General features: G+C 38.5%; 1 protein-coding gene across 5 annotated transcripts in view; it reads right to left on the reverse strand.

Moving 5' to 3' along the window:
• Positions 1–24,688, reverse strand: part of ANKIB1 (ankyrin repeat and IBR domain containing 1) — a 92,138-nt gene that overhangs the window by 38,731 nt on the left and 28,719 nt on the right. For all 5 annotated transcript variants that reach the window (XM_055803645.1, XM_055803643.1, XM_055803644.1 and 2 more), the window contains exons 2-3: positions 22,620–22,885; positions 4,085–4,385 (exon numbers count right to left, since the gene is read on the reverse strand). In XM_055803645.1, the coding sequence (XP_055659620.1) occupies positions 4,085–4,385; positions 22,620–22,807 (489 nt within the window). In that variant the 5' untranslated portion in view covers positions 22,808–22,885. The remainder of the gene's footprint in view (positions 1–4,084; positions 4,386–22,619; positions 22,886–24,688) is intronic.

Consider the following 24,688-nt stretch of genomic DNA (forward strand, 5'->3'; position numbering starts at 1 on the left):
TCCTAAAAAGTTATGGAAAAATAAGGAGATGATTAAAGAGGACTGCTGCTCTGAAATGAGAGCAACCACCACAAACTGCCAAAAGGTGCTCCTGGAGTTCTAAGTAACCCTCAGTTTACTGGAGAGAGGGAAGACAACTTGACAATTAGGCAACTGTGGGTTTTATCTCTTTTTGTTTTGTTAAGATTTTTAATCCTCAAATACTTCCAGGAACAAAGAGATCATTGTTAAATTCCTTCACCAAGCTGTTTCAGGCTTTTCATAATGTACTGTTCCTGTTCATAATCCTGTTCCTGTTGAAGGAGTTAGGACTACAGACTATACTGGAGGACTTAAGATGTCTTAGAGACTAATCTTAGGATCCAAGGCCTTCTACCCTATGGTAGGGCACATAATGAAGTTTGAACTTGGGGATGTACTCTATGTTTCTAATGTAGAAACCATGATTAGTTAAGACTACACAACTGCGTCCAAACTCTGGCAAATAGCAATCCATGTGGATCAGACTGTAAATTCTTCTTCAAAGACAAACTGAAGGCAAATTAGAGTCAGGAATGGTTTAGTCAATTGAGCAGTATGTATTGTCATGATAACATAAGCCAGTTTATATAATTAAATGGGGAACTAGTAGTCTAGTAGCTGGATTCGTCTTATGAATCATATCACAGATGGTGAGAAATAGCAAACAATAATTTTATGAAAAAACGCAAACGGTGAACTTATCATGATGAGTTTAAAACCAACTGATTTTACAGTCTGTGGTTAAAATGTGCAGCCCAGCTCCAGAACCACAATCTACTCCACAACTTACACTGCAGTGACTGTGATTCTTTCCAACATCATAGCCTGCCTGGATCTTACTGTGTGAGCTCATGAGCTTCACGCTCTTGAAACTGAAACTTCTGAACAACTGTGTCTACCTCTAATACCACTACATAGCCCCATTTGCAGGCATGAAGGCAGAATAATTGAGGCTGAAGACTCATTGCTCAAATCCCTTGTAAATGTGAAGTCTAAGTTACCTGGGAATCTCAAGTGTACAGAAAGATAAATGACAAAAAATAGAGTTCATGTGTATAATGTAATTGTTGTGGGGTTCTTGCAGTACATACTGATATGCATCCAACTATAAACACTTCACAAATCAGTGTAATAGACATAATATTTCACAAATGTGAGCAAGCTTGCAAATACCAGAAATAGAAATATGTTGGAAACTGGTTACTAAACTTTTCTTCTGTTCACCATTTCTCTACCAGACGCAACCCTTTCCATATCAAATAATTTTATGTGAGTGTTTTTAAGACTCTTTGTTCAAAGAGGCTGTTAAATGATGAACCCCGGTATCTCCCATTTTCTGATATGACATGCACATTTGTCCCCTAATGTATAATAATGTTTAAAACCAATTGGATCTTCTTGGGAAAGGCTAAATAGAACAATTGTGACTGAAAATGCCTGTAGCTAGAATTTATCAGACAGCTGAACCAAACAAGTGGCAGTAAAAAAAGAAAACAAGGGAAAAGTACCAGCTTTATGGTACTTTTGGAATTAATGGAATTAATAATTTTTGTTTGTTTAACAAAGCTAAAAAGAATTAAAAGTTGACAATCAACATAAAAGCAGTATTAACATAGCCTGATATTTATTTACAATTCAACCACATCAAAAGAGGCACTCAATCAATCATATAACCATACAAATAAAGAAAGGGTCATTCTAGTTGACAGGAAGAGCCAGGCAACACCTCTATGTCATTCAGTTACCACATACATAATTAGCAGGGTCTGAGCATAACTCAGCTAGCAAAGACTGCACGGTGACTTGGCTCCCTGTAGAGTGTGTATATAATTTCTAGGGACATGTTGAAGACAAACCGCTAGTGTGGAGCTTGAGGAGCTTTAACAACATGGGGCAGACAAAAGAGAAGGTGCAGGCTGTGATACTGGAGGTTAAGCATCAGCACTTAACAGCAGCATCCTCTTAACTCCTTTCAGTACTGAGCAGGGGACCAAAGAGACAGAGGCTTAAGTTACAGCACAGAAAATGGCATAAGGAAGCTCAGTTTCCATTCATTAGAAGCTCAGAAAACTAGGATGACACCAAAAAGCTTTGGTGACCACCTGACCAAAACTGTAACATAACAAAAGTGACATGCTGACCAAGAGCAGAAATACTGCAAGGGCAGAAACCACAAAAATAAAGGAAACTTCAGTCACTGCATCTCTCAAGTACATTGAGAAAATGCTATGCTAATACATGATGCTTAATTAAAATTTCAGACTACATAAGTGACAGAATAATAGACAATAGTTAGCACACAGAGAACCAACTCCTGACTGTCCAGAGTAGTCTACAAGACGTAATTCAAAATGTTATCATCAAAGAAGCACAAAATGTACTTAGATGTACCATTCTTGCAGAAGCAGAAAGAAGACAAATAACCCACTGTCTGCTTTCTAAAAGTGGTACTAAATAAAAGCATGGAAAAAAATTCTAGAAATACCAGAACAATCTGTGAAAGTAGAACAATGGGACAGAATCATATAGGAACTACAAAGCTGAAGCTGTCTCCAGATCTGTGAAGAACAAACTCTGGGAAAGGTAAATGTAAAATCACAATAAAGAAGGCTCTGAATGTTTTTTGAGCAGTATGCCAAGTGCATACCAACTCAGAATAAATAATTTTAAAACATCACACAGTAAATCTGTCAATGTGTTTCTAAAGTTGGTTGCTGGACAAAGTGCAAAAGCAATCTCAAAAAACATAAAGCAGAAAAATGATATGAATTGCTGGGAGCCCAGATTCTCTGTGGATGTACCACACATGCTTTATGAGGACACAAAACTAAGTCTGTTTCAAATTGAAGTCTTAGCACAAGAGGTCCTGGAAAAACCAATAAACCAAATACTAATATACATACCCAGCACCAGATGGTACTTATTCATAAGCTCAAATATGAAACTTCTGAACTATTTATTGTAACATGCAACTTAATGCTTAAATCTGTCAAAGCACAAGCTTAGAATGTGGTAAAAGTAACACCAATACTAAAAATAGCTCCAGAGAAAATCAGGAAGGTACAGGGAAAACATCAGTTTTGACTGGTGACCTGTCTCTGCAGTAAAGTTCCACAGGTGCTGGGACATGACTGTTTAAGACATGCAGACCTTATCTAGAAACGAAGGTGAATAATGAGGTGATAAACTTCGCTGATGACACTAAGTTAACGTAGTCTTAGAAGTGTAGTCTCAATAAGCATCAAGTTACAGACAGAAGAAAAATAACCTAAATTGTACAAATAAATACTAAACTCTGAATAAATTGTTACCATTCAAAACAGAAATCTTGACATAATAATAGACAGACTTATGAAAATGTTAGCTGTTTTTGAAAATGTTAGATGTCTGTTCTTGCGTTCTTTAAACTTAATTACCATCACAATTACATACTAGTATAGTTTAAAAATAAATTTGATGGGAGACTTTCAAAGTCATTATGATTCCCAATTAGTCATTACTATCCACTACTTTCAAAAACATTAAAGTAATTTTAAATTTGTAAAAAGGTAATTATATTTAAGTATGTTAGCACAGATTATGGCATAGTCTAAAAAAACTGGGCACTGTAAATTAAAGACATCAAGCCTGTTCTTGAAACATGGACAGCATTTCCCAGCCTCAGTTACAGAGCAGAACAAAAAGAGCTCCAATTTTCTCTCAGGCAGTTACTTCACTTCTCTTTACACATACCGGTATGCCTATGCCTACCTTCAAAGCTTTTTCTCTGGTGTTAGAGCCTTGCAATTATTTCCAACTTTTATAAGCCTACACAAGTCTTCGTGCTGAGGAGTTTATGTCATGAAGTTAATGTATATGTAATCAATTTTTTCATTGTTCTCCACAGACAGTGCATGTTTTGGGCTGTTTATCTTTGTAAATTTTCCAATTAATGATAAAAAAGAATTTTAAAATTAATTTAATATACTGCATCGTATTTTTTTTCCTGAAACAGCTTGTTGAAACACTGCATGTCATTTACTAATAGCAATATATAAACATGTGATTATATATGAACATTTACCTCAACACAGGTTTTCATCCCTGAGGCAGCAGCATAGTGCAAAGGTGTATTTTTTTTGTTGTCAACAGCATCAATGGCTGCTCGTTCATATTGTCCTTCATCCAGCTTTGCTCCCTTCCACTTCAGGATCATTTGCAGACAATCTGCTCTTCTGCAGTCATCTTCTGAGGGTCGTGTCAGGCGAGGATGAAGAGCTCCTTCTGAGATCATGATCTGAGGTCCCATACACAGTAAGTGCATAGATGTCTCATTGTGCACATTCCGTTTATTTGGGTTACCATCTCTAACAAAAAGGAAAGTTCTGCAAGGGGGGGGGGGAACAGAAGAAAAATAATTAGCACACAATTCCACTCATTTCCTTGAAAGGGGAAGGGTTTATTGCGACAGCTCTCTTTTCTTCTTGCCAAGATTTTGATTAGCCATGTTAGTGATAAACATTCTTAGTAGGTAATTACTACTGGACAGCTCTCCATTTTTCTTTGGAGTCAAGAGCCGGATCTGGATGAATTACTGAAATATCATTAAATGCCATATATATTTACTCTGTCAGTGTGCAACATAAATTTTAGTTTGAGAAATTATTCCAAAATTCTGTGTTGTGTTGCAATAAAAGTTATTAAGTCACAAGATTGATGAAATGGATACTTGCTTTTTTCTACTGTGTATCCTGAATAGTAAGTAGTGCATTTGGTAGTTTGCAGATAGATAATGCCAGAGCGATTTCTTAAAAATTCATTCTTATTTCCTGTATCTTTTGTCAGATGTCAATGCAGTACTTCCTACTTATTGAAAACATATGAAATATTTTTCCTACTAGCACCGCATGCACTGAGGAAAGACTCTATTTGCTTTTTCACTCTAGAATATATGGAAGTGCAACATAATGCAAACCCTCACCTATGCAGGTAACAGAGGTTGGCAAGAATTTAAGTCTTCTCTTGAATGCTTTAGAGGCAGTTCAAAGTGGACAATATACTGACAAAAAGGATTAGCTTAGGAATGAAAGGGAAATAATAAAACTGACTCCTGGAATCACAACCCTGATTTCTGACAGCTCCTGAGACAAGGCAGCTCTCTGTGCTTCTTGCCAAAAGAAATTACAAAAGTTATAATCCAGTTCTGAAATGGAAGAACAGAGACATATCATAAAAGCCCTGTGAATCCAAACTTGCTTTAGCCTTTTGAGGTATACTAAAGTAATTTTTTTATCAAGGCAGAGTGAACGGTAGGAAATGGCAGAGAAGAAAGACCATCTCTTTGTAGGACTGTCGTTGGAGACACAGCAGTGGTGAAAGACCAGAGAGGTAGCATCAGGCTAGACCAAAGCATGGCATATGTTCAAGAAGTCACTGCAGAAACACCTGCACTACTCCCATAAGCATCTCACACATAAACCCAGCAGAAGCCGCTCTTCATCTCCTCTCCAGGCTGTTGCCTGACTCTGAACAGTTTTCAAATATGAAAAAACCAGTTATTCAGGAATCCTTAAGTCGATACAGCTTCCACCCTCCCTGCCCTCACCGCTAAAGCTCATTAAAGGGTTTTAATAACTTTCAGTTTAAAACAGGCATCTCAGCCACCTGAAGGCAGGCGCTGCCTGAATACAAAAATCAGACCATCTTGCTCTTGGTGAACGGTGGAGAGCAGAACAACTTGATAACCAAACTGACAAAAGAAAACATTATTTACCTCAGTTATTGCCTTATGCTGTGGTTACAAGTCTAAATGCTACCTCCCCTTTCCATCGTCACTGAATACCTCCCACCAGGCACTACACAGTATCCCTTTCTCACTCCCAAAGTTCTCCCATGCTCTGTTCAGGACAAAGAATAATTCTGAAATTATTTCATTAATAAAGAAGGAGGCTATACATGGTGGGTGTGGGATTTCCCTTTCTGAAATTATTAAACACAGGCTGGGCAAGTATTTCAGTAGAAAAAACCAGGCACAGCTGATCTGGTCCTGCAATGGAAGGATGTCTTGATGACAGCTGTCTGGTCAGCTGGATTTCTGTCCTTTCTTCCCTCTGAAAAACTCTGAACAGTTAGTAGTTCAAAATGAAACTTACTACTAAAATACCATTCTTATAAATAAGAGATAACAAGTTATTCAGAGGAAAACATAAAAACAAAACAGGCTCCTCTGTGTCCCATTTTGGCAGGAAAAATGTTCCTTGGAGAAATCTCTCTTTCATTCCATGATAGCTGACATGAAAGATGCATTTGTTAGGAAATACGAATATGCCAAACTTGAGATTAAATATGTTGTGAAAAAGTGAAAGCACATTATGTTTGCTTGGGGTTTTTATTGTTTTCAGATAAAAGGGATTTAGCAATACAGACAAAATGCTTCACAGCCAATGACATGAAATAAGACTAATCAGTATCAAACACTACCCAAAATGAATTTGCTTGTTTGAATTAGCTTCAAACCAGTCACCAAATCACCCCCAATGTAGCCTCCAATGCATTTGTAAACTGCAGTATGAGCAGAAAAATGTAAAGTTTTTCATTTTTCAAGTCAGAGTCCTCACATCAAGAATAAATTAAGCTTTTTTTTTTTTTAAATATTAATCCCTTCTCCCCTGCCCATGGCGTTTACTATCCATATGCCTCCTAATGTTTTATCCCAAAACTCTTGCATCTTCCCCAAGAAAAAAAAAAAAGAGATCATAGCACTTGTAAGAAAGAGCCAGCAGCTGAAGATTGTAAAAGACTTCATGTGTGGCCCCTTTTTCAGTCATTTTTAAAGCTAGGTAACACTAATGTTCAAGTCAGTAGGCCTAGCTATTTTTACCTGATGCCTGTAACATAAAGTTTGTAACTGCAGCACACATCTGTTAACTTCAAATTTGCTGTGGAATGAGTAGAGGAGAAAGGATAAGAAGGGGCCAGATCCCTCCTGCAATCACCACAGTGGACTGCAGTGCAGTACCCAGAGTACCAGTTTTATGCAGAAGCATTCAGCAGGAATCCCTGCGGACACACAACTGAGCAAGTACCGAGATTAAAGGCTTCAACTGGCACCAAGGCACAGCACCAAGCTCGCCGTATGAAGCTAACCGAGACAATTCAGTATTGCAGAGTGTGGACTTTGTCTTTCACAACAAGTGCCTGAACTCTTATTTCAAAGTTTGCACTTAAGACTGTTTAACGTGCTGGATGGCTGCAGTAATTAGACCACCATATTTTGACTGTCAGGGGAGTCCTTTGGGTATTCATTAACCACATCTTTTCTTCCTGCTTTGAGTTGCTTTATATTCAACATACTGATTGAATACTACTACTAATATGATTGAATAATACATACTACTCCTCTAATTCAAAGTAAAACGTTACTCTAAAATTCAGTGAACTGTCTGTGGTTTCTGTATGACACTGACCCAAGGCTTAAGTTTTTTTAATTGCAAGAAGACCTGCACTGTCACTCCTTCCAAATCAGATGAAGTTTCTCTAGTATCTTTAGCTATCTAATCATTACCTTCTAGGCTTGATAATATTATAATGTACATTGCTGTTCTTAATATTTAGCTCTTCATCAGTGGAATTCCATACTGTGGTATTCAGCATGGAATAAAGCATGTGATTCATTCCTGAATCAGATTACAGTGCATCTGATTTCAGAACAGCACAATGTTTTTGTGGTGACCCGTGAAAGACGTAAATCACACACTTTGTCTTAAAGATCAGTATTTTACATACAAACAAAAAAATTCATAACCTCGCTAACCTAACAGCAAGGTTAACTGAATCGTATCAATTAAAGAGATCATCCTGCTTGTATTCATCTCCCCCTTTTTATTTTTTTAAAACTTTACTATATTTTTCCCAACAATTCTTTCAAAATTCTCTTTAATAATCCCAAGCTATAGGGACTTCTTTGACTGACTATATGCTGTAACCTATTAGTTTTCCATTACTAAGATTTGTGCAGGTTTATAGAAGAACCTTTGCAGAAGACAAAAATGCTGAATAGATACAAATGCTCTCCCATAGCTCAAGGTAGGCATTTCACCTTATCCGGAACAGTTCAGTTATGAGATAGTTCTGCCCTAGGCTGAAACTGTGCATAAAAGTAGAATTTGAAGGCTGTCAAACCAGTACCCCCTTTTAAACCCAATATTACTCTCCAAAGCATTAAACAACAGTTTAAAGGGTAATTTTAGTAGTGACTATTAATTATCATAATATTATATATTTTATATATATTAACTATTAGTATAAATTTTTCCATAATAAAATTAGGCTTTTGTGGGGAAAAACCCAATAAAGCTCTTGTTTTAAAAAGTTACGTATATACTAATCTAAAATGAGAAGTGCTTACAGCCTGCCTGCTTGCAGACTCTCTGTTAAACAAATAGAAAGGTACTTTTCTGTACTAACCAAATGATGAAAAAATCTAGGATGGATTTAAATCTTTAGAAGTGTCATTGTGCGGTCTTACTATTGCTTCATAGCACAAAGAATATCCCTACTCAAATAAATCTATCAGCAAGGTAGATTTTAAACTCTTGCAGCAAGAAGTATCAGCAATTTTTTTTTTCCAAGAGAGAAATGCAAAAAACCTCCCTAGGAAGTTATTCCCTTGCCTAAACGCAACATTTGTCCTTCTGTCAGAGTTATCTGTTAAAAAAAATTGTCCAACCATCTCTAAATATGTTGAAATCTTCAGTAAAAACCATATGCAAATTTTCAAGAACGATTTGTGGGATTTATAAAAAACACTGTTGGGCTTGGGGGAAAACTAGGCTTGATTACTTCTTGTTTCTCACTCAATATCTCTGTCTCATAAATGAGTATGACAAACACCAGAGCTGCCAAAGGCAACCAGCACCTTGCTCTGGACACATAAATAGGCTTCAAAATGCCAAGTAGCCCCCCTTTTTCTCTCCTTAATCTCTTGCAAAAGTGAAAGGATCAGCTCTTCAGTGTAAGGGGAAGTCACGTCAACACTGAAAAGCCCAGCTGAAGCCATGACTTGAAGTTCAAATGCTAATGTAGTGTCCAAAAAAGGATAAATTAATACATTTTACATCCACAAATTCATTATTCAACAGGGATCCATTTCTACCAGTGGTATCTGGCATGTAAGACTTCAACAGAGCAGTGCTATAAACTCCTGCAATTTGGCTCACAACTTCAGAGGTATAAAAAGCTAAATGTCTGGAAATGTACTGATAGAGTGAAAATATGCATTGCCTATGGGAAATACCACTTAACCACAAGGCAGCCAGACTTTACTAGAGTTGTAGTTTCCAGATTTTGCTTCAAGCTATAGTTCTTTGCAGAATCCAAACCTGAGGTGACAAAAGCATCAAAAAGTACTGGAAAAAGTGACAAAAAAGAAAGGGCTGTAATATTCACACCTACTACTACCTGTATTTGCAGAAAAGCAGCAAGAGAGTCAAGATCACAAGGCTGTGAACTTGAGTAATAAACAGCTGGCACATTCCCTCACTCCAGGAAGATAACATCAACAGAAGCGTTTCTTCAGGTTTTAATAAAATTATGCATGTTTGGGGCACGAAAACCACCATATTTACAGTCTCTTTGTCTCTCTAAACAAATGTTATATACATGTGTACACATGTATATATATGTATGCATATAAAAACATACAAAAATGTACCTAGGTACAGAAAGCCAGAACAAAAATAAAAACTAGTGTAAAATGAAATTATAAAGGTAGTTCTGACAGCTGGAGACTAAAACAAGTCTGAATCTGCTCAAAGACAGTAAAACTTACTGACTTTTGAATGGAAACTTATGTAAAATATATATAAACTATACAGAAAATTGCAGTGTTGCTTTAAGCAATATAAGAACAGTACTATAAAAAGTTGAGCTGCAGCAGTGAGATAAAAATAATCTGCACAGGGTTACCTTTCACAACATCCCCTCTGGTCCTTGGGTTAGATAGCCTGTGTAAGTCCAGCTTGCCATTAAAAATAAAAAAGTTACACTGCATGCTGCAGTGCAGACATAAACCCAAAGCTCATAGCTTTCTGAGCATTAAGGGACATACAGGTAAGCCATGAGTTAAAACAACATACAGAAGAGCCAAGCCCTGTTACGCAGTAATTTCAAAGTCAAATGCAATGAATTAATTCATACAATTATTGAACCATTCAGCTTCCAACACAACAGGTCAATACTGATGCATTAAAACTTGAATAATCACAGTTATTTCATTAATTCAAAGTACTTTCCCCTGAAAGTGTACTGTAACAAAACAACCAGTTACTAGCAAGCACTTCAAGAAATCTTTTTAGTTGGCTGTACAGATGTATGAGCTGGTTTAAATAATTTTGTGCCGAGTATTATTATTTACCCGACGTTGAAAGCTGTATCTACTAAAAGTAATTATTGATATTTTTATTCATTATATAGTGGTAGAAAGTTATTTATTAGTACTTACAGTTTCTTCTCTGTTTCATTAAGATTCTCAGGCATCTCTTACAGCCCAGGAATCTTTTGAATAAATTCTATTCTAACATAAGGAATCTGCTGACAGATCATTAACTATTTATCAAAGAAAAACCACAGACTACTATCCTGATTTTTTGTAAGCCTTAAATTCAGTTGGCCCCTTGCCTAAGAACTGTTAGGAACACCACCAGAATTACCATAGTAGTAATATCCTGCTATAGTAAGGAGTGAAGTTATACCAGTGGTGAGTTGGGCTAACAGCAAAGGGAGCATCTAAGAGGCTGTCAATGATACCATCTCCACTGCTGATGGAAGTTTGCGAAGAGCTAATTCTTCTCAAATTTGAAGTCTTCACAGACATTTCACGATCCCTTACATCAAGTACTCCACTTTGGCCTCCAGTTCTGTATTTTTCCTAAACAGAAATGGCTCCCATTTGTTTCCATTCATATGATACCTACCAAGTACGGTACATCTGGCAAAATGGGTTAAGTCAATTTCCTGAGTACTCAAACAATTTCTGCTGATCTTCAGATAAAATCACCAATTTGAGAACCAAGTCCAGAATATGGCACATATGAATCCTGTCTTTACTTAGAGCAATCTAAGGTTCAAACAGAAATCGTTGACTCTGCCAACATACACTCTTCTGGGCCTCATGTTCAGTACAAAAATACTGCCTAGAACACAAGCACTGTCCTCACTCTCTCCTAAACCGGCTCTAAAAAGCCTTACAATCTTTTTCACTCTATTGCTGTCATTTCACCTATATTTTCCCAAAACAGCTTGTTTCCAAAAGACTACTAAAGTTTGACCAGCACCTGGGTCTGAGTGCCAGTTCTGGACTGACTCATGTTAACGTAGCAACCCATCACCTAAAGACACCTAAGCAAGGTCTTGAGATATAATACACATCAAGAACTTGATATTCTCTTTACTGAAAAGATACAAATAGGTGGAAAGGTTTCTTTGGTTTAGTGGTTTTGTGTCAGCTAATATGATTAAGTACAACCTTCTGTACGTAGATAGCAATCTTTGGCATGATAAAACACAAAAAAAAACCCCAAGAGGGACAATGTGCAGGAGTGGCAAAGGGATACAATTGAATTGTGTAGCACAGATCCAAAGATGATGCACACTACAAGCCAGGAACAGAAAACTTGGTTAATCCTTACATTTGTTACACTGTAGGCCAAAAATAGCATGCTTTATATATGGTTCCTGTGCCTGTTAGGAGGAACAGCAACACTGAAACACAGAATTAAACCATTCCTGATGCAAAAAGGTATCAACAACATCCTTAAGTTATCCTTAACCAGAAAACTACTGCTTTTATTTATGAATGACTTGAGCTTAGCCTTCCCTTGGACAGTCAGGAATACAATTTCCATGATCCCATGCCACTTCTGGCTTTTATTTCAATATTCTGAGTCAGATTTCAAAAGAAAAAGAGCTGAGTGCCAAATTAGAAGCAGCTCCCGCTGGAGCTGTCTGCTTACCAGCAGCTTTTGTGACTAAATGTCTTCTGTAAGACAGAATCTGTGTGATATTCATCTGTCTCTGGCCCTTCTTCTATACACTTCTTTGTAGCTAGAACCAATTCTCAAATTTAGGTGTCATCCTTCCAGCCTTCCCTCCTTTGAACAGTTTTTTCTGAAAAGACACTGAATTCTCTTTTCATATAACTGTGAGACTATTATTTTTAGATTGGTTTCAAACAAATGTCAGATGAAATTAAAAGCATGAAAGTACCAACAAGTGCGTTCATCTTCATCATTTAAACACATATATTGTATTTCCACGAAAGGACCATTATCTACATATCAGCCTGTAAATCACCTAGCAGTGTATGACATCTAGTGTTGATATTATTTATACAGCAATAATGATGAAATTTCAGAGAATACACTAACAGGTTTTGCATCATTTCTGTTCTATTTTTAAAGCTATGAATTTATTCCAGAGATTGTCTCATCTTCCTCTGTGTCTCCCTCCAGAAACATTCTTTCAGCCTGTATGTTGCTTGATCCTTGATGACACTAAATTTTATTTTCCTTAAATGTCTCAATGAAGTAATTTTATTACATTTAAATTGAAAAAAAATTACAAATTTAAAAATTCAAATAAGTCACAGTCTATATTTTGGCCAAAAGGTACATTGGGTTTATATACAATGTCACTGATTATTTTAGCTGGATATTACATTTAGCTATAAGAGTTGATTAGTTATTTCTGATAAATCTACTTCTGTTTATCAGAAACTGCAAGTCTCTCAGTCATTATTCTGGTAACTACTGAACCAACATTCTCTGGTAAGGAAGCCACGTGCGCCTCTAACCCCAGGGCCATTTGTTAAGTTAAGCCATGTGACACAATGATTCAGCAGTTACCAATCAACTCCACAGAGTCACAAACTCCACCTGGTAACAAAATTAGTGGAAATAAAGATTCAGTCATCTTGGCTGGCAAGGACCACAGCTGTACTCCTCTACAAACCAAATATAATTTTACTTTGCCTGTGGTAAAATGTTCACAAGGGTTCTACTAAGGAGAACAGACAACACACATTAAAAAAATCTTTAATAGCGTACTGCATTAATGTGTCTCATCTCACCAGTCACTAACAAAGCAATCTTATTCTGCAGTACCCTATTTCCAAGGAAAGAAAAAGAAGAACAATGTGGGGAATAGGTGATCATTTTAGTATAAGCATTTAAATGGCACCTAAACATGCAAGAAGAGCACAGCAACCTAAGGCTCCTGCTTTCCTAAGCAGGAAAACTTAGTAGTAAGAAGCAGCAGTAACTACACGTTCAATGGTGGCACCTGTGACTGGAGAGCAAGGCTGTGTTGTAACTTACAAACTCTGTAGGCATCACATATATTCACCCTATTAAGGTTAATATAATCGGAAAACATCTATAAAAAGGTCAGTTTAAGGGCTAAAAACATAGTAGCTAACTGGCATTTGAGCTTTGCTTGTACGTCAGACTACTATCAAGATAAAGCCTACCCACCATTTTGTCTTGTGAGGAAGTCATGAGGAGCACCAGGGAAGCCACCTTAGGAGGGCTCACATCTAGTTAGTGAGAGCAGCTGTTAAACAAGATTTTGAGCTTTAGAGAAAAAACCCCAATGGAGTAAGTCAGATAAGGGTTTGAGTTTTTAAACCTGCTTTAGCTGTACTTTGGTAGACAATGCCCAACTGGGTGACAGCCTTTGAGAAACCTAGCAAACACTAGTGCTGCTACTTCACACCTGTAGCTGCTCCTCTAAATGTTCCTACTGTTTTCTGTCTTTGGCAGTTTTCTCTAGCGAGGATTCAGCCACAGTAAGGAGTTGCTCAATTTTACCATTCCTCCATTCCCTTGAATGCTTTTGAGACTAGCTATCATGAAAATGACCTTATAAATGACTATTTTCTACCATTGTCACATGCTCTGCTACTGAAGTCATGGGCATTTCAATCCACTTGGTCCTCTTGCTTCTTTATGAACATTCCCACAAAGCCTGGTCAGATCACGTGCTTCACATATTGTTCTCTTACATCAGATCAAAAAACTCCCTTCAGTGATTCATATTGCAAAGCATTTAGTAGGTGACAAAGCCTCATAGCCATATAAAATAACTAATCTGAAAAGGGTCTTACAGAGCCAAAACCCTGGTATTTTTCAGCAGAATGAAGGTATTTTCAGTGGAATGACAACAAAACATTCAGGGAAACGCCAGTGCTCGCTGGCACTCAGATGGATCCAAACATTCACCACAGACCACACCAGTGAAACATTTAACACCATGTCACAAACTGTATCTCCCACAAGCAGCATTCATGTCTGATACTGTAAAACTGTGAAAGTGTTGAATTTACAGCTTTGCAGGTGCTTACTGTTCAATTTTACACAATTTAGCATATTCTAGGATAGAGATCTTAGCAGCTCTGGAGATCTACAGTGCAGACAACTAAAGCTGATCCAATTCTCTTAGGTTCCTTTTATAATCAACAGGAAGAAACAGGCACTTCTAGCACATAATTAATTAAAAATACTTCATGGTCAACTTCACAGTAAAATAAACTGTGCTTCACTGTCACTGATTATTCTGACTGGATTTACTACCTAGGTCTACACTGACTATAAAGGGAGCCTAGCATGAGTAATTCCAATGCAGACATACTTACTTTCATGAATAAAATTAATCTTACATAAAATTATATTCTAAATATTCAATTTATGATTTATATTTAAAAAGGAGTTTGCTTTTTCTTGTTCAAAAGTGCATAATCTAGACAATGACATTCCAATAAATTATTCAGATGAAATATTAAAATGCATTGTAATATTTTAAGTTATTGAAACAGGACAGAATTCTTTTGTTGTGTGGGAGAAAGGGAAAATAGTTAGGTGAATATATTTTATACTAAAATCCAAAGTCAAACTTTTAAAAACTACTTTTAGGAAAGAAGTTTACATGACTATTATATCTTCATAATTTTTTTCCCAAATGAGCTGTAAAGTTGCCTGGAAAACACCAAGCAAATTTAATCATTCAGACCAACCACCACACCACACCCCCCCCCCAACCAAACAAATGTGGGGGGGGGGGGAGGGAGAAAGGAAAAAAAGACAACTCCTCCATGATTTCTGAACAACCTACTGAAAACATCCATACATTCAATACAAATTTCCTTACACTGGGAACCTGTTGTTTTGGTTAGTAACTCCTTTTTTCCTATTTGCCCTTATTAGACAAACAGCTGCTATTAACCTTGTTATTTTTCTTTTGCTCACACTTATATTGGAAGTACATTTATAAGAGTAATTTAAAAGGGAATACCGGTCTTACTGGCAAAGCACTGAACAGATTTTTAGAAATTTGATACAGAAAGAATGTACTTTGTAGCACCTTTCTGAAGATTTCAGCATGAATGATTTAGGTCAATTTGGACCTTAAAGTTTAAACATTTACCAAACTTCTGTCACAGTCGAAACAGCAGAGAGTGAAGTTGCCTGAAGTACCCTCTCTTTTATTTGCATCTCCAGAAATAAACAACAACACAACTTATCAGGAAATAATCAACTACAGCAGCCTCTCTAAAGCCAGAAGACGTTAACAAGGTCTTCTCTAGTACTTCTCCTTGACATAATTTTTAAAGCACAAAAATCCTCAAATATCCTCTCAACTATAGAAAAATTATGTTCTGAAAAACAGTCTGCACACATCTACCTGCTATACGTGCAAAACTAATTTTCAATGACCGCAAAAGAAATAAAAATCTACAAAACCTGACATGGGAAGAGCCAGTCCCGAATGTGTTGTGACCAATGTGATGCTCCCTCTGATATCAGCAAACATTCTGCCAAATTCATCCTGTATAACATATTGGTAAACTCAACACACTTTCCTTGATTCCATTAAAATTGCTTAGATCAGCCTTTACTGAAACCCCTTGAACAGCCAAGAAAACTAGATAAAGTACAGTAAGACAAGACTAGACAAGACTGTAGCCTACATCAACCTGAAATTCCAAGAGCTGCTTAATTTATTTAACATATCAGGAAATTTCAACCAAGAGGAAACCACCACTACTTTGATCTTCTGCCATTCTACTGCACTGAAAAATACTTCCCAAATTATAGCAGTGAAACAAGAAATACTTTCTATAGCCAGATCCCAGGCATATTTACCAGTGCTTCTCTCTGGCTAGCTTAGCTATGCCTTCAGTGCCAGAGTTCCTTTACTATTATTAGTGACTGGCAGGCATCAAGAATGTTAAAGTTTGGGGTTTGGTGGGTTTTTTTGCAGTTTCAGCATTCACCTCAATTTCCAGAACCTTCTGTAACTAGAAACCTTTGTTTTCCATGTTCTAGAAAAAAAATGGAAAAAAAATCAGCTTCACAAACTGGTCCTGCCTCCCCACAGCCCTGTTTCTATCACCTCCTCCTCCTCCTCCCCCTTCCACCCAGGACCAACAGCAACTGCTACGAACAATCCACTTCTGGCTTGAATACTCACAAAGTGCTCAGACACAGCAGCACGAAGCACATGATGAGGAAAATCTGTCATTGATCCAAAATGCTTCCCAGCAAAGCTAGAACACTGAATGCCACGCCACAACACACATTGCAAAATGACAGTTTTATCTAAGATATTTTTTTTCCCCTTTCAATCACAAGTAGGGTTCCTCATGATTTCCAGCCATTCCACCTCAGCTGCCCTCTAGAAAGGCCTATTCCCTTGCTGAATTTTAGGAGTGGTTCACCAACAGCCATACCCTAGCAACTTTCCATACTGACAGCAATTCTTTCAAACTGACAGTCAAGATGGTCTTAAATGTACCATAGGCAAAAAAAGCCCGAGGACATCGGAGGTGCTTGACTATGTGAAGACTGCATTTTCTAAAGAAAACAGATTTCCTGTATGCGCTTTCCCTGTAATAGTTTTACACCCATTTAGTGAATGAAACTCAAAACTATCCTCTTGGACGTGAATCTTCTGTCAAGACTTTCATTCACAGGGAATTGTGATACATGTTTATAGCAGAATAAAACCAATGTATATCTTGTACAAAGCTTTCAAAATCCATCTGTAAGTGCTGCTACTATTTTTTGATGTTTCTGAGAGCTACATAACTTTTTTCTCTTACTTCCAAGATGCCCTATGTATCATCCATCAGAGACCACCTATTTATTAGCTTGCAGTGAACACAGTCTGAATAGCAACATCAATACAGTTTTGTAACAGAGATGTCATTTCTGAATAAGAGCTGTTAAGACCAAAGCAAACTTCTCTGAACATTAATGCCGAATCTAAGCACCACCAGCAGATGTCTGGAGACTGGAGAAGAAAATCACTGAGTAAATCACCCTTAAATTGTTCCTGCAGTAGTTACAATATAGTCCCATAAAGAAAACTTGAAATGCTTAGTTCTTCGCTTCCAAAATTGAAAGTAACCTTCACATGTTTTCTGGAGGCATTTCAAGGCATATACTTTCTCTTTGTATCTTTCTATGTTTAGTAAAAGGCTCCAGATTGTTAGGGGTTGGCAAAGATGGAGGCAAGGCTGATGCAGCTCCATGCACCCAGGTCCAGCCAGCAGAGAGGCTGGGCTGTATTCCCAATAGAGACACGTCATCATATATACACGATACATGTATACATGTGGTCCACATAGATGTACATGGACAGAAACACACAGCACTCTCATGACCACAAACACCACTAGCAGCCTCATTCTGTTCCCCCTTCGAGGCAAGCAGGATGAAGGTCCACTAGTGGCAAATATATGCATATAACAACGTTGATTGTTTCAGTAACTGGCCTTGGATGCTGTTTATCCCATAACTGGCACTGGATGACCTGGACCTTCCAGTTACCTTGCACACACACATACTGCAGATCCCCAGTACCTGGCCCCTTGATCCCCTCATTTCCAGTTGCCTTGAACAGGTCTTCTGGGTGACCTGTGGACTTAATGCTGACTTGAAACATGGCTCCCAAGCCACTTACCCAACTTGCTAGCTAGTCCAGCTTTGATATTCGTTAGCTGTTACACATTGATATTCGTACTGACATATGCGTGCACTCTGGTCTCTCCAGCTGCTGGCATCCCAGGCTCAGGGACCTGTCTGTCATGAGGACTCTACTTCAGTTGCTGGTACTTAGACCTGTGTACACAAACATGCACACAGCATTTTCCCAGGTGATGGGATTCTAACTAGTAATAGAGTTTAATGAGAAGACAGGACAGACTGCAGTGATCAGGCATGATCAGAAAAACATTGTAGTCTGATCACACTTCCATTTCACCAGCCCCTTTTAGCCCCTGCTTTGTTGTCCCAAGCATGTTCCTCTCCAAACCACCCTGATCACTGTGGTGGGTTGACCTTCACTGGCTGCCAGGTGCCCACCCAGCCACTCACTCTCTCCGCCATCTCAACTGGACGGGGTGAGAAAATACAACAAAATTTGCTTGTGGGTTGAGATAAGGACAAGGAGATGGCTCACCAATTACTGCCACAGCAAAACAGACTCAACTTGGGGAAATTAATTTATTTCCAATTAATAACACAGTAGGATAGCAAGAAATCAAAACAAAACTGAAAACACTTTCCCCCCATTTCCCTTTCTGTCCAGGCTCAACTGCACTCCTGACTCTTTTATCTCCTTCCCCACCACCGCTCGGTGGATGCCGGATGGGGTTGTGGTCTGTTCATAATGCTTCATTCTCTGCTGCTCCTGCCTCTGTTCCCCTGCTCCAGCATGAGGTCCCACCCACATGATGCAATCCTTCCAGACCTGCCCCCATGTGGGTCTTTCCCACAGGCTGCAGTTCTTCAAGAACTGCTCCAGCGTGGGTCCCTTCCACAAGGTGCAGTCCTTCAGGAACAGACTGTTTCAGTATGGGTCCCCCATGGGGTCACAGGTCCTGCCAGAAATCCTGCTCCTGTGTGGTCTCCTCCCCACAGGCTGCAGCTCCTGCCAGGAGGCTGCTCCAGCAGGGACTCTCCACAGGCTGCAGGTGGAGATCTGCTTCACCATTAACCTCCAAAGAGCTGCAGGAGGCTGCAGGGAAGCCTCCCCGTGGGCTTCACCAGGGGCTGCAGGGGAATCTCTGCTCCAGTGCCTGGAGTTCCTCCTCCCTCTACTTCTTCTCTGGACTTGGTGTCTGCAGGGCTGTCTCTCTCACGTTTTCTTTACTCCCCTCTCAACAGCTGCTGTGCAACATTTTTTAGCCTTTCTTAAACATGTTATCATGGAGATGCCACCAGTATCATTGATAGGCTCAGCTTTGGCCAGTGGTGGGCTGGAGCTGGCTGTGTCCAGCAAGTGGCAGCTCCTGATCTCCTCTCACAGGAGACACCCCTGTGGTCCCCTGCTACCAAAACCTTGTCACATAAACCCTGTACAATGCCCTTCTGTAGACTCCTCCTGACGGGGTGGATGGCCTTCCTGTGACAGCCCTGGAGCAGGTGGCTTCTCCGTCCGATGAGCTTACCAGGCTACCCCTGCTGCTCTGCCTCTGGGCTCCCCTGCACTCCTGGGGATGAGCCCTCCATCACACCACCTCACCCAAAATCTAACTACATAACCCCACTAACTGGACAGTGAAAACGGACAGCAGCTCTCAGTTACGGGGAGCTGCTAAGCACTATGTAATAACTTCAGGCAACTTCAAGCAATGCTTCGAAAATTATTTTTTGTGCTAGTTAGCTGTGACCAGCAATTTTTGGTTTTTAAACATTAAATGGTCTGCTAAAACAAACTGATGTCTCAGCTAAACATTATTTAGGGCTGCAGACCAAGCAGAAGTTATATATTAATGGAATGCCTACCTATTTTCCATTTTTATTTCAACATTACTAAAACACCAAAGCTTTCTATGATACTCATGAAAAATTATCACAGAAACAATCCTAGTATTTTAACACACTCTTGCTGCATCTTGTATAGAGAGAAAATATTAACAGCAAATTTCCAAATTTTTACAGCTCGATTATATACCAAATCCAGTTTCTGGGCTGTAGATGCTGGATGAAAGGCACCGCAGCCAGTTGACTCAGACACCTGATGTAAAACAACTGTGCAGTTCAAAATGATTGAGAAAGTTTTGTTGGCTTAACTTTCTGCCAGTAAGCTTCATGCTGGATTATACAAAGTTTGTCCTGGTCTGGAGTTTCGCTTCACGACCCTTTCACCTCTTCTCCAGTTTCTTGTTTCTTTACTCTTCTGAGACTGTGATACCAGGATGTCCCTAACTCCCTCTCATTGAAAACTAGGTACCTATGCTTTCACCGTGTCTTTGGACAGTCACCACCAGCCATACATCTGGTAACAGGGAATTTGTCCCTTTGCCGCAGTATTTGGTAACAGCATTGCCAGATAGATTATTTCTAAAGATCTCAGAGTATCTCTCTCAATGTATTCTGTTACGCAAAAGGTGTACTTACAACTGCATTGCCCTACTCTATTTTGGGAAAATTTCACACAGTGAATTGTAAAACATGCCAGTTCTTATCCACCTACAATAATACACATATAAGCCTATAAAGAAAAATTGAATTATATGGTATATGTGTAAGTAACATCTAGAGTTTGAACTACAAGTTAGCATAGCTACAGATTCCCAAATATTTACAAGGTTTAATGAAGGGATGAATAAAAACATTATAGTACTATAGACATATCATAATTGTGAATTTCTCTCAAAATACAAACAGATTAAAATTCATTTATTTTCAGCTACTGCACTTCATCAGTAAATCAAAGCATTCGTTTTAATATTCTATTTAATCTCTGCCATATCCAGGACTTCCTGTATCAAAAGGAAGAGGCTTAACTGGAATTCACTTGTGCCTTTCCTACTGTCAACTTTGCAAACTGACAAGCTGTAAGATAGTTATTTATTCACTCTTACTAACAGACAGGCTCAATTTTTGTGCAGTATGTCCTAGAGAATTCTGAACAAAGCCCTTAGAAAGACAGCAGAAAAGTAACTAGTAAAAAAACCTCAGCAAATTACTCCTACCAACAGCGACAATTCTAACAATACAGGTTTTCAGAAGCAGACTAGCAAACAATAGCACTTTCACTGCTTACTGGCAAGAAATGTATTGCAAACCTTGGACTCAAACTAGAAAAAAGAATGATTCTGTTGATCGTTTGTTTGCAATGTGTGCAAAATCTAAGTGAGTTGTCCGGTGAGACTTAGATGTTAAATGTCCCATGCAGCTAGCAGTAAAATGTCTTTTCTAAATTACCTTTTTTTTAACACAAAGCAATCATTTGAGATCTCAACATAATGGTGCAATATGAATTAATTTAATGGACAGTTCAGAAATCAGTAATTATAACTCCATTTCCTTCCACATATGCAAAAAATCTCGCATGTCCCTGTTTCAGCAAGGTTCTATTTTCTTAAGAGATATTTTCTTGAAAGAGATAAAGAGAAAAAAAGAAAAAAAGAAATCACACAGAAGATTCAAATAAAAACTGGATGCTATTTTAAATCTGGTTTAGTTATTTTTTTCCTGTAATTCAAGAATCAGGAATGGGGGAAAGTTTTGGGGCTGTTAAGAAACAAACAAACAGATTCAGCAATGAAATAAAAATATCAATTAAAAATATTAAAACAGAATAAATGGGAGAGAAGACAAAAATACTTAGCAAAAAATCAAGATAAGTGATAGGTTACAAAGTATAAAAACCGGTTAGGTAAATCTAAAACACTGAGGAAAAATTTATGGCGGGACGCCAGATAACTAGTAAAGTTACAGCATATGAGGGACAACATGAACCGTATGAAGAATACCACAGACCCATCAGCTGATAGAAACACAGAGATGAAAAGAATATTAACAACAACACAGTTCATTATATATTTCCATCCTGCTCCCTAATATAAGGAAGAGGATGTTTACAAAATTCTCTCTAACTTACTACCTACTGAAGAGGTTTAGCAACTTCTACTTGGTACTAGCTTCATTAAATATTAGACCACAACAGCTTGTACCTGCGATGTCTGGACATAGATGAGGTGTTAATCTTTAATTGATCTTGAAGCACTGACAAAAATATAGAAGAGTGGAAGTAGCTAATGTCAGGGATTGTCATACATATCAACTGCAGCAATAATAAACTTAGTCACTATCAAGATACTAATGCTCACTGTTATCCAAAATGAAAAAGAAAAGCTGCCTGAATAACACAAGAATAAACATATATTGTGCCTTCTGGAAGTAGATACAATCAGTGTGGTATCCATTATGGACGGCTTTACAGGCTATTTTAAGAGAGGAAAATGCATCAAGAATGCTGGAACAGTCACTATTTTCAAAGAACCATGGTATAGGAGTATTCGGGAAGCAAGTCAAAACTGTAAACCAAGACACTAAAAATAAAATTTAAAACTGTTATACCAGTCTGTGATGACAGACTAATTTGTGTGTTTTCTATTACTACTTGAACATGTAACACATTCCCTGTCTGCAACACACACATACATGTACACATATATGTGCACACATATTAGGTATTTATAACCTAGCTGACACTCTTGCATTTCTTAGGTCAGCTCTTCACACCCAAGCAAAACTTCAAATCATACTTACCCCAGTATACGGTTCATTCCATGCCTAGCAGCATAATGGAGCGGAGTATTGTGCTGGTACGTTTCTCCATAAGAAGTATTTGGGTCAAGAGTTTCTTTTAGTTGAGGGTTACTCTCATAGATTTGGCAGGCCAAGTTTTCATCTCCATTTATAAGAGCTTTGCGGAATTTGGTGGTTGTATTTCCCATGTTGCTGTCCTAGCTATCAATGGCACTTTTTCCTTTCCCCTTCATCCACTTGTATGGTTCTGTAACATGCCTCACAGCCTAAAAAGACAAACAATATTTCAGTTATTCTGTAAAACGCTCTTTCCGAGATGAATTCACTCAAAGCTACAGCACTGTAAGAAGGCATGTGAAGAAGTACATAGGGCCTGTAAACTCATGAATTGCTTAAGTCCTTCTAGGCAAATACACACACATTCCCAATTCTTCACAGATTATTTCCCTGATAAATTGTGCCATCTCCCTATGCAAGTATCTGCACTACCTATACTCTTTGAACATACAGAAAAGAAAAAAAAAGGCCAATATCCAACTGTATTGCAAGACACAGATGAGCACTGAATTTCTATGCATGAATTGAATTAAAAATTAGAAGTGACTTCAAAACACAGCAGAACCAAAGCAAAATTCTTAAACAAAGAGGTAAAATTCTTCAAAAGCATGCAAAAAAGCAGACATCAGTTTAACTTTTACTTAAAGAAGATCACATTAAAATGTGCTTGAAGCTGCGTAGATGGGTGTAAACAGCACCTTTCTGTGCCAGGAAGACAAATGCACATCAACACAGGAATTATCACGGCCCTATCTTGACAGTTCTGCTAAGCAGACTGTTCTTAAAACACCTAACTTCAGTTTTAAAATGACACTTAAAAGATCAACAACAAATGGATCCATACGATGGCAGGCATTATACTGGCACAAACCAACTGCATCTTACAAGTATGTCAAAGTACTTTCCAGATGCTGTGCTCCCCAGCCTCTCACCTTTATCTGATGGAGGGGACCAGCCGATCCAGTTGCATAGACAGGGCAGGCAGCATCTCTCCTCATGAGATGGGACATGAGAAGCTTATCAGGTCGTACAGCCAGAAAGAGCACTCACTGGTTTGTGTCAGAGGGACAGACAGGGGACTCAGCACCAGGCTGCAGCTGATAGCACAATGAACCTTCTAGGACGTTTCTTTTTGTGCATGTGTCATCCTATCCAGATTGCTCCATGCCAGACCTTTCACCCCACAAAGCACACATTGGGATCCAAATATGCCAGGCACAGCAGGTTAGGAAATTGAGATTTGTTATGTTGGGCACATATAAGCAGGCAGGGCAGAAGCTGCTTCATGCCCAGTATCTTATGTTCAAGTTGTTGGGACTATCTCGACACTTCTATTTCTACATTGGCTTTCCAGCACAGTTACTGCCCAGACAGCCTTACAGACAGAAGAAACTGAGGAATCCAAGGGGTCTAGAGCTGCAGAAAATCCAAGGGAATCAGCATGTGGATGCAGGATCCAAGGGAATCAGGTTGTCCCATAAAAGGCTTTGGGGAAACCTGGCGAAGAGCTGCATCGAGGTATTTTTGTTTCCTGAGTAGTCCTCTCATGAGCTGCCTTCAGCTACTGTTGTGAACTTACATGTCACCCTGCATCCCAGCCTTACTATAGCTTTGCTCAGATCTCATTCTGCATGAAATCCTACCAGCAGGAGTCTTGCATTGTCTCCTCTCTACAGTTCCTCTGAGATGTCATTTTGTGAAGGGGAGGAAAAAGACCACTTTCGTCCTAATCTCACGAGCGCTGTCAGGGCTGTTCGAGAAGGAGAGCAGTGGTTTTCATGGCCTCCATTTTCATCCCCTTTTCCTAGAAAACCTTGGGGAGGCAACCTTTATTGTGGAGCTGTTGTATCCTACCTTTTTATCTCATTGTGCAAGAGAACAATGATACTGCTGAATCAGCTGACTCAACATGCTAAACATGTTGCCCATATTCTCATCTGTGACCAGAGTTATCTAACAAGCAACTGAATTAAGCAGCTGAAAGTTTCTCATAATAATAATGTAGGCACTCA

The sequence above is a fragment of the Falco peregrinus genome, chromosome 5, assembly GCF_023634155.1.
Source record: "Falco peregrinus isolate bFalPer1 chromosome 5, bFalPer1.pri, whole genome shotgun sequence".
NCBI classification, from domain to species: Eukaryota; Metazoa; Chordata; class Aves; order Falconiformes; family Falconidae; genus Falco; species Falco peregrinus.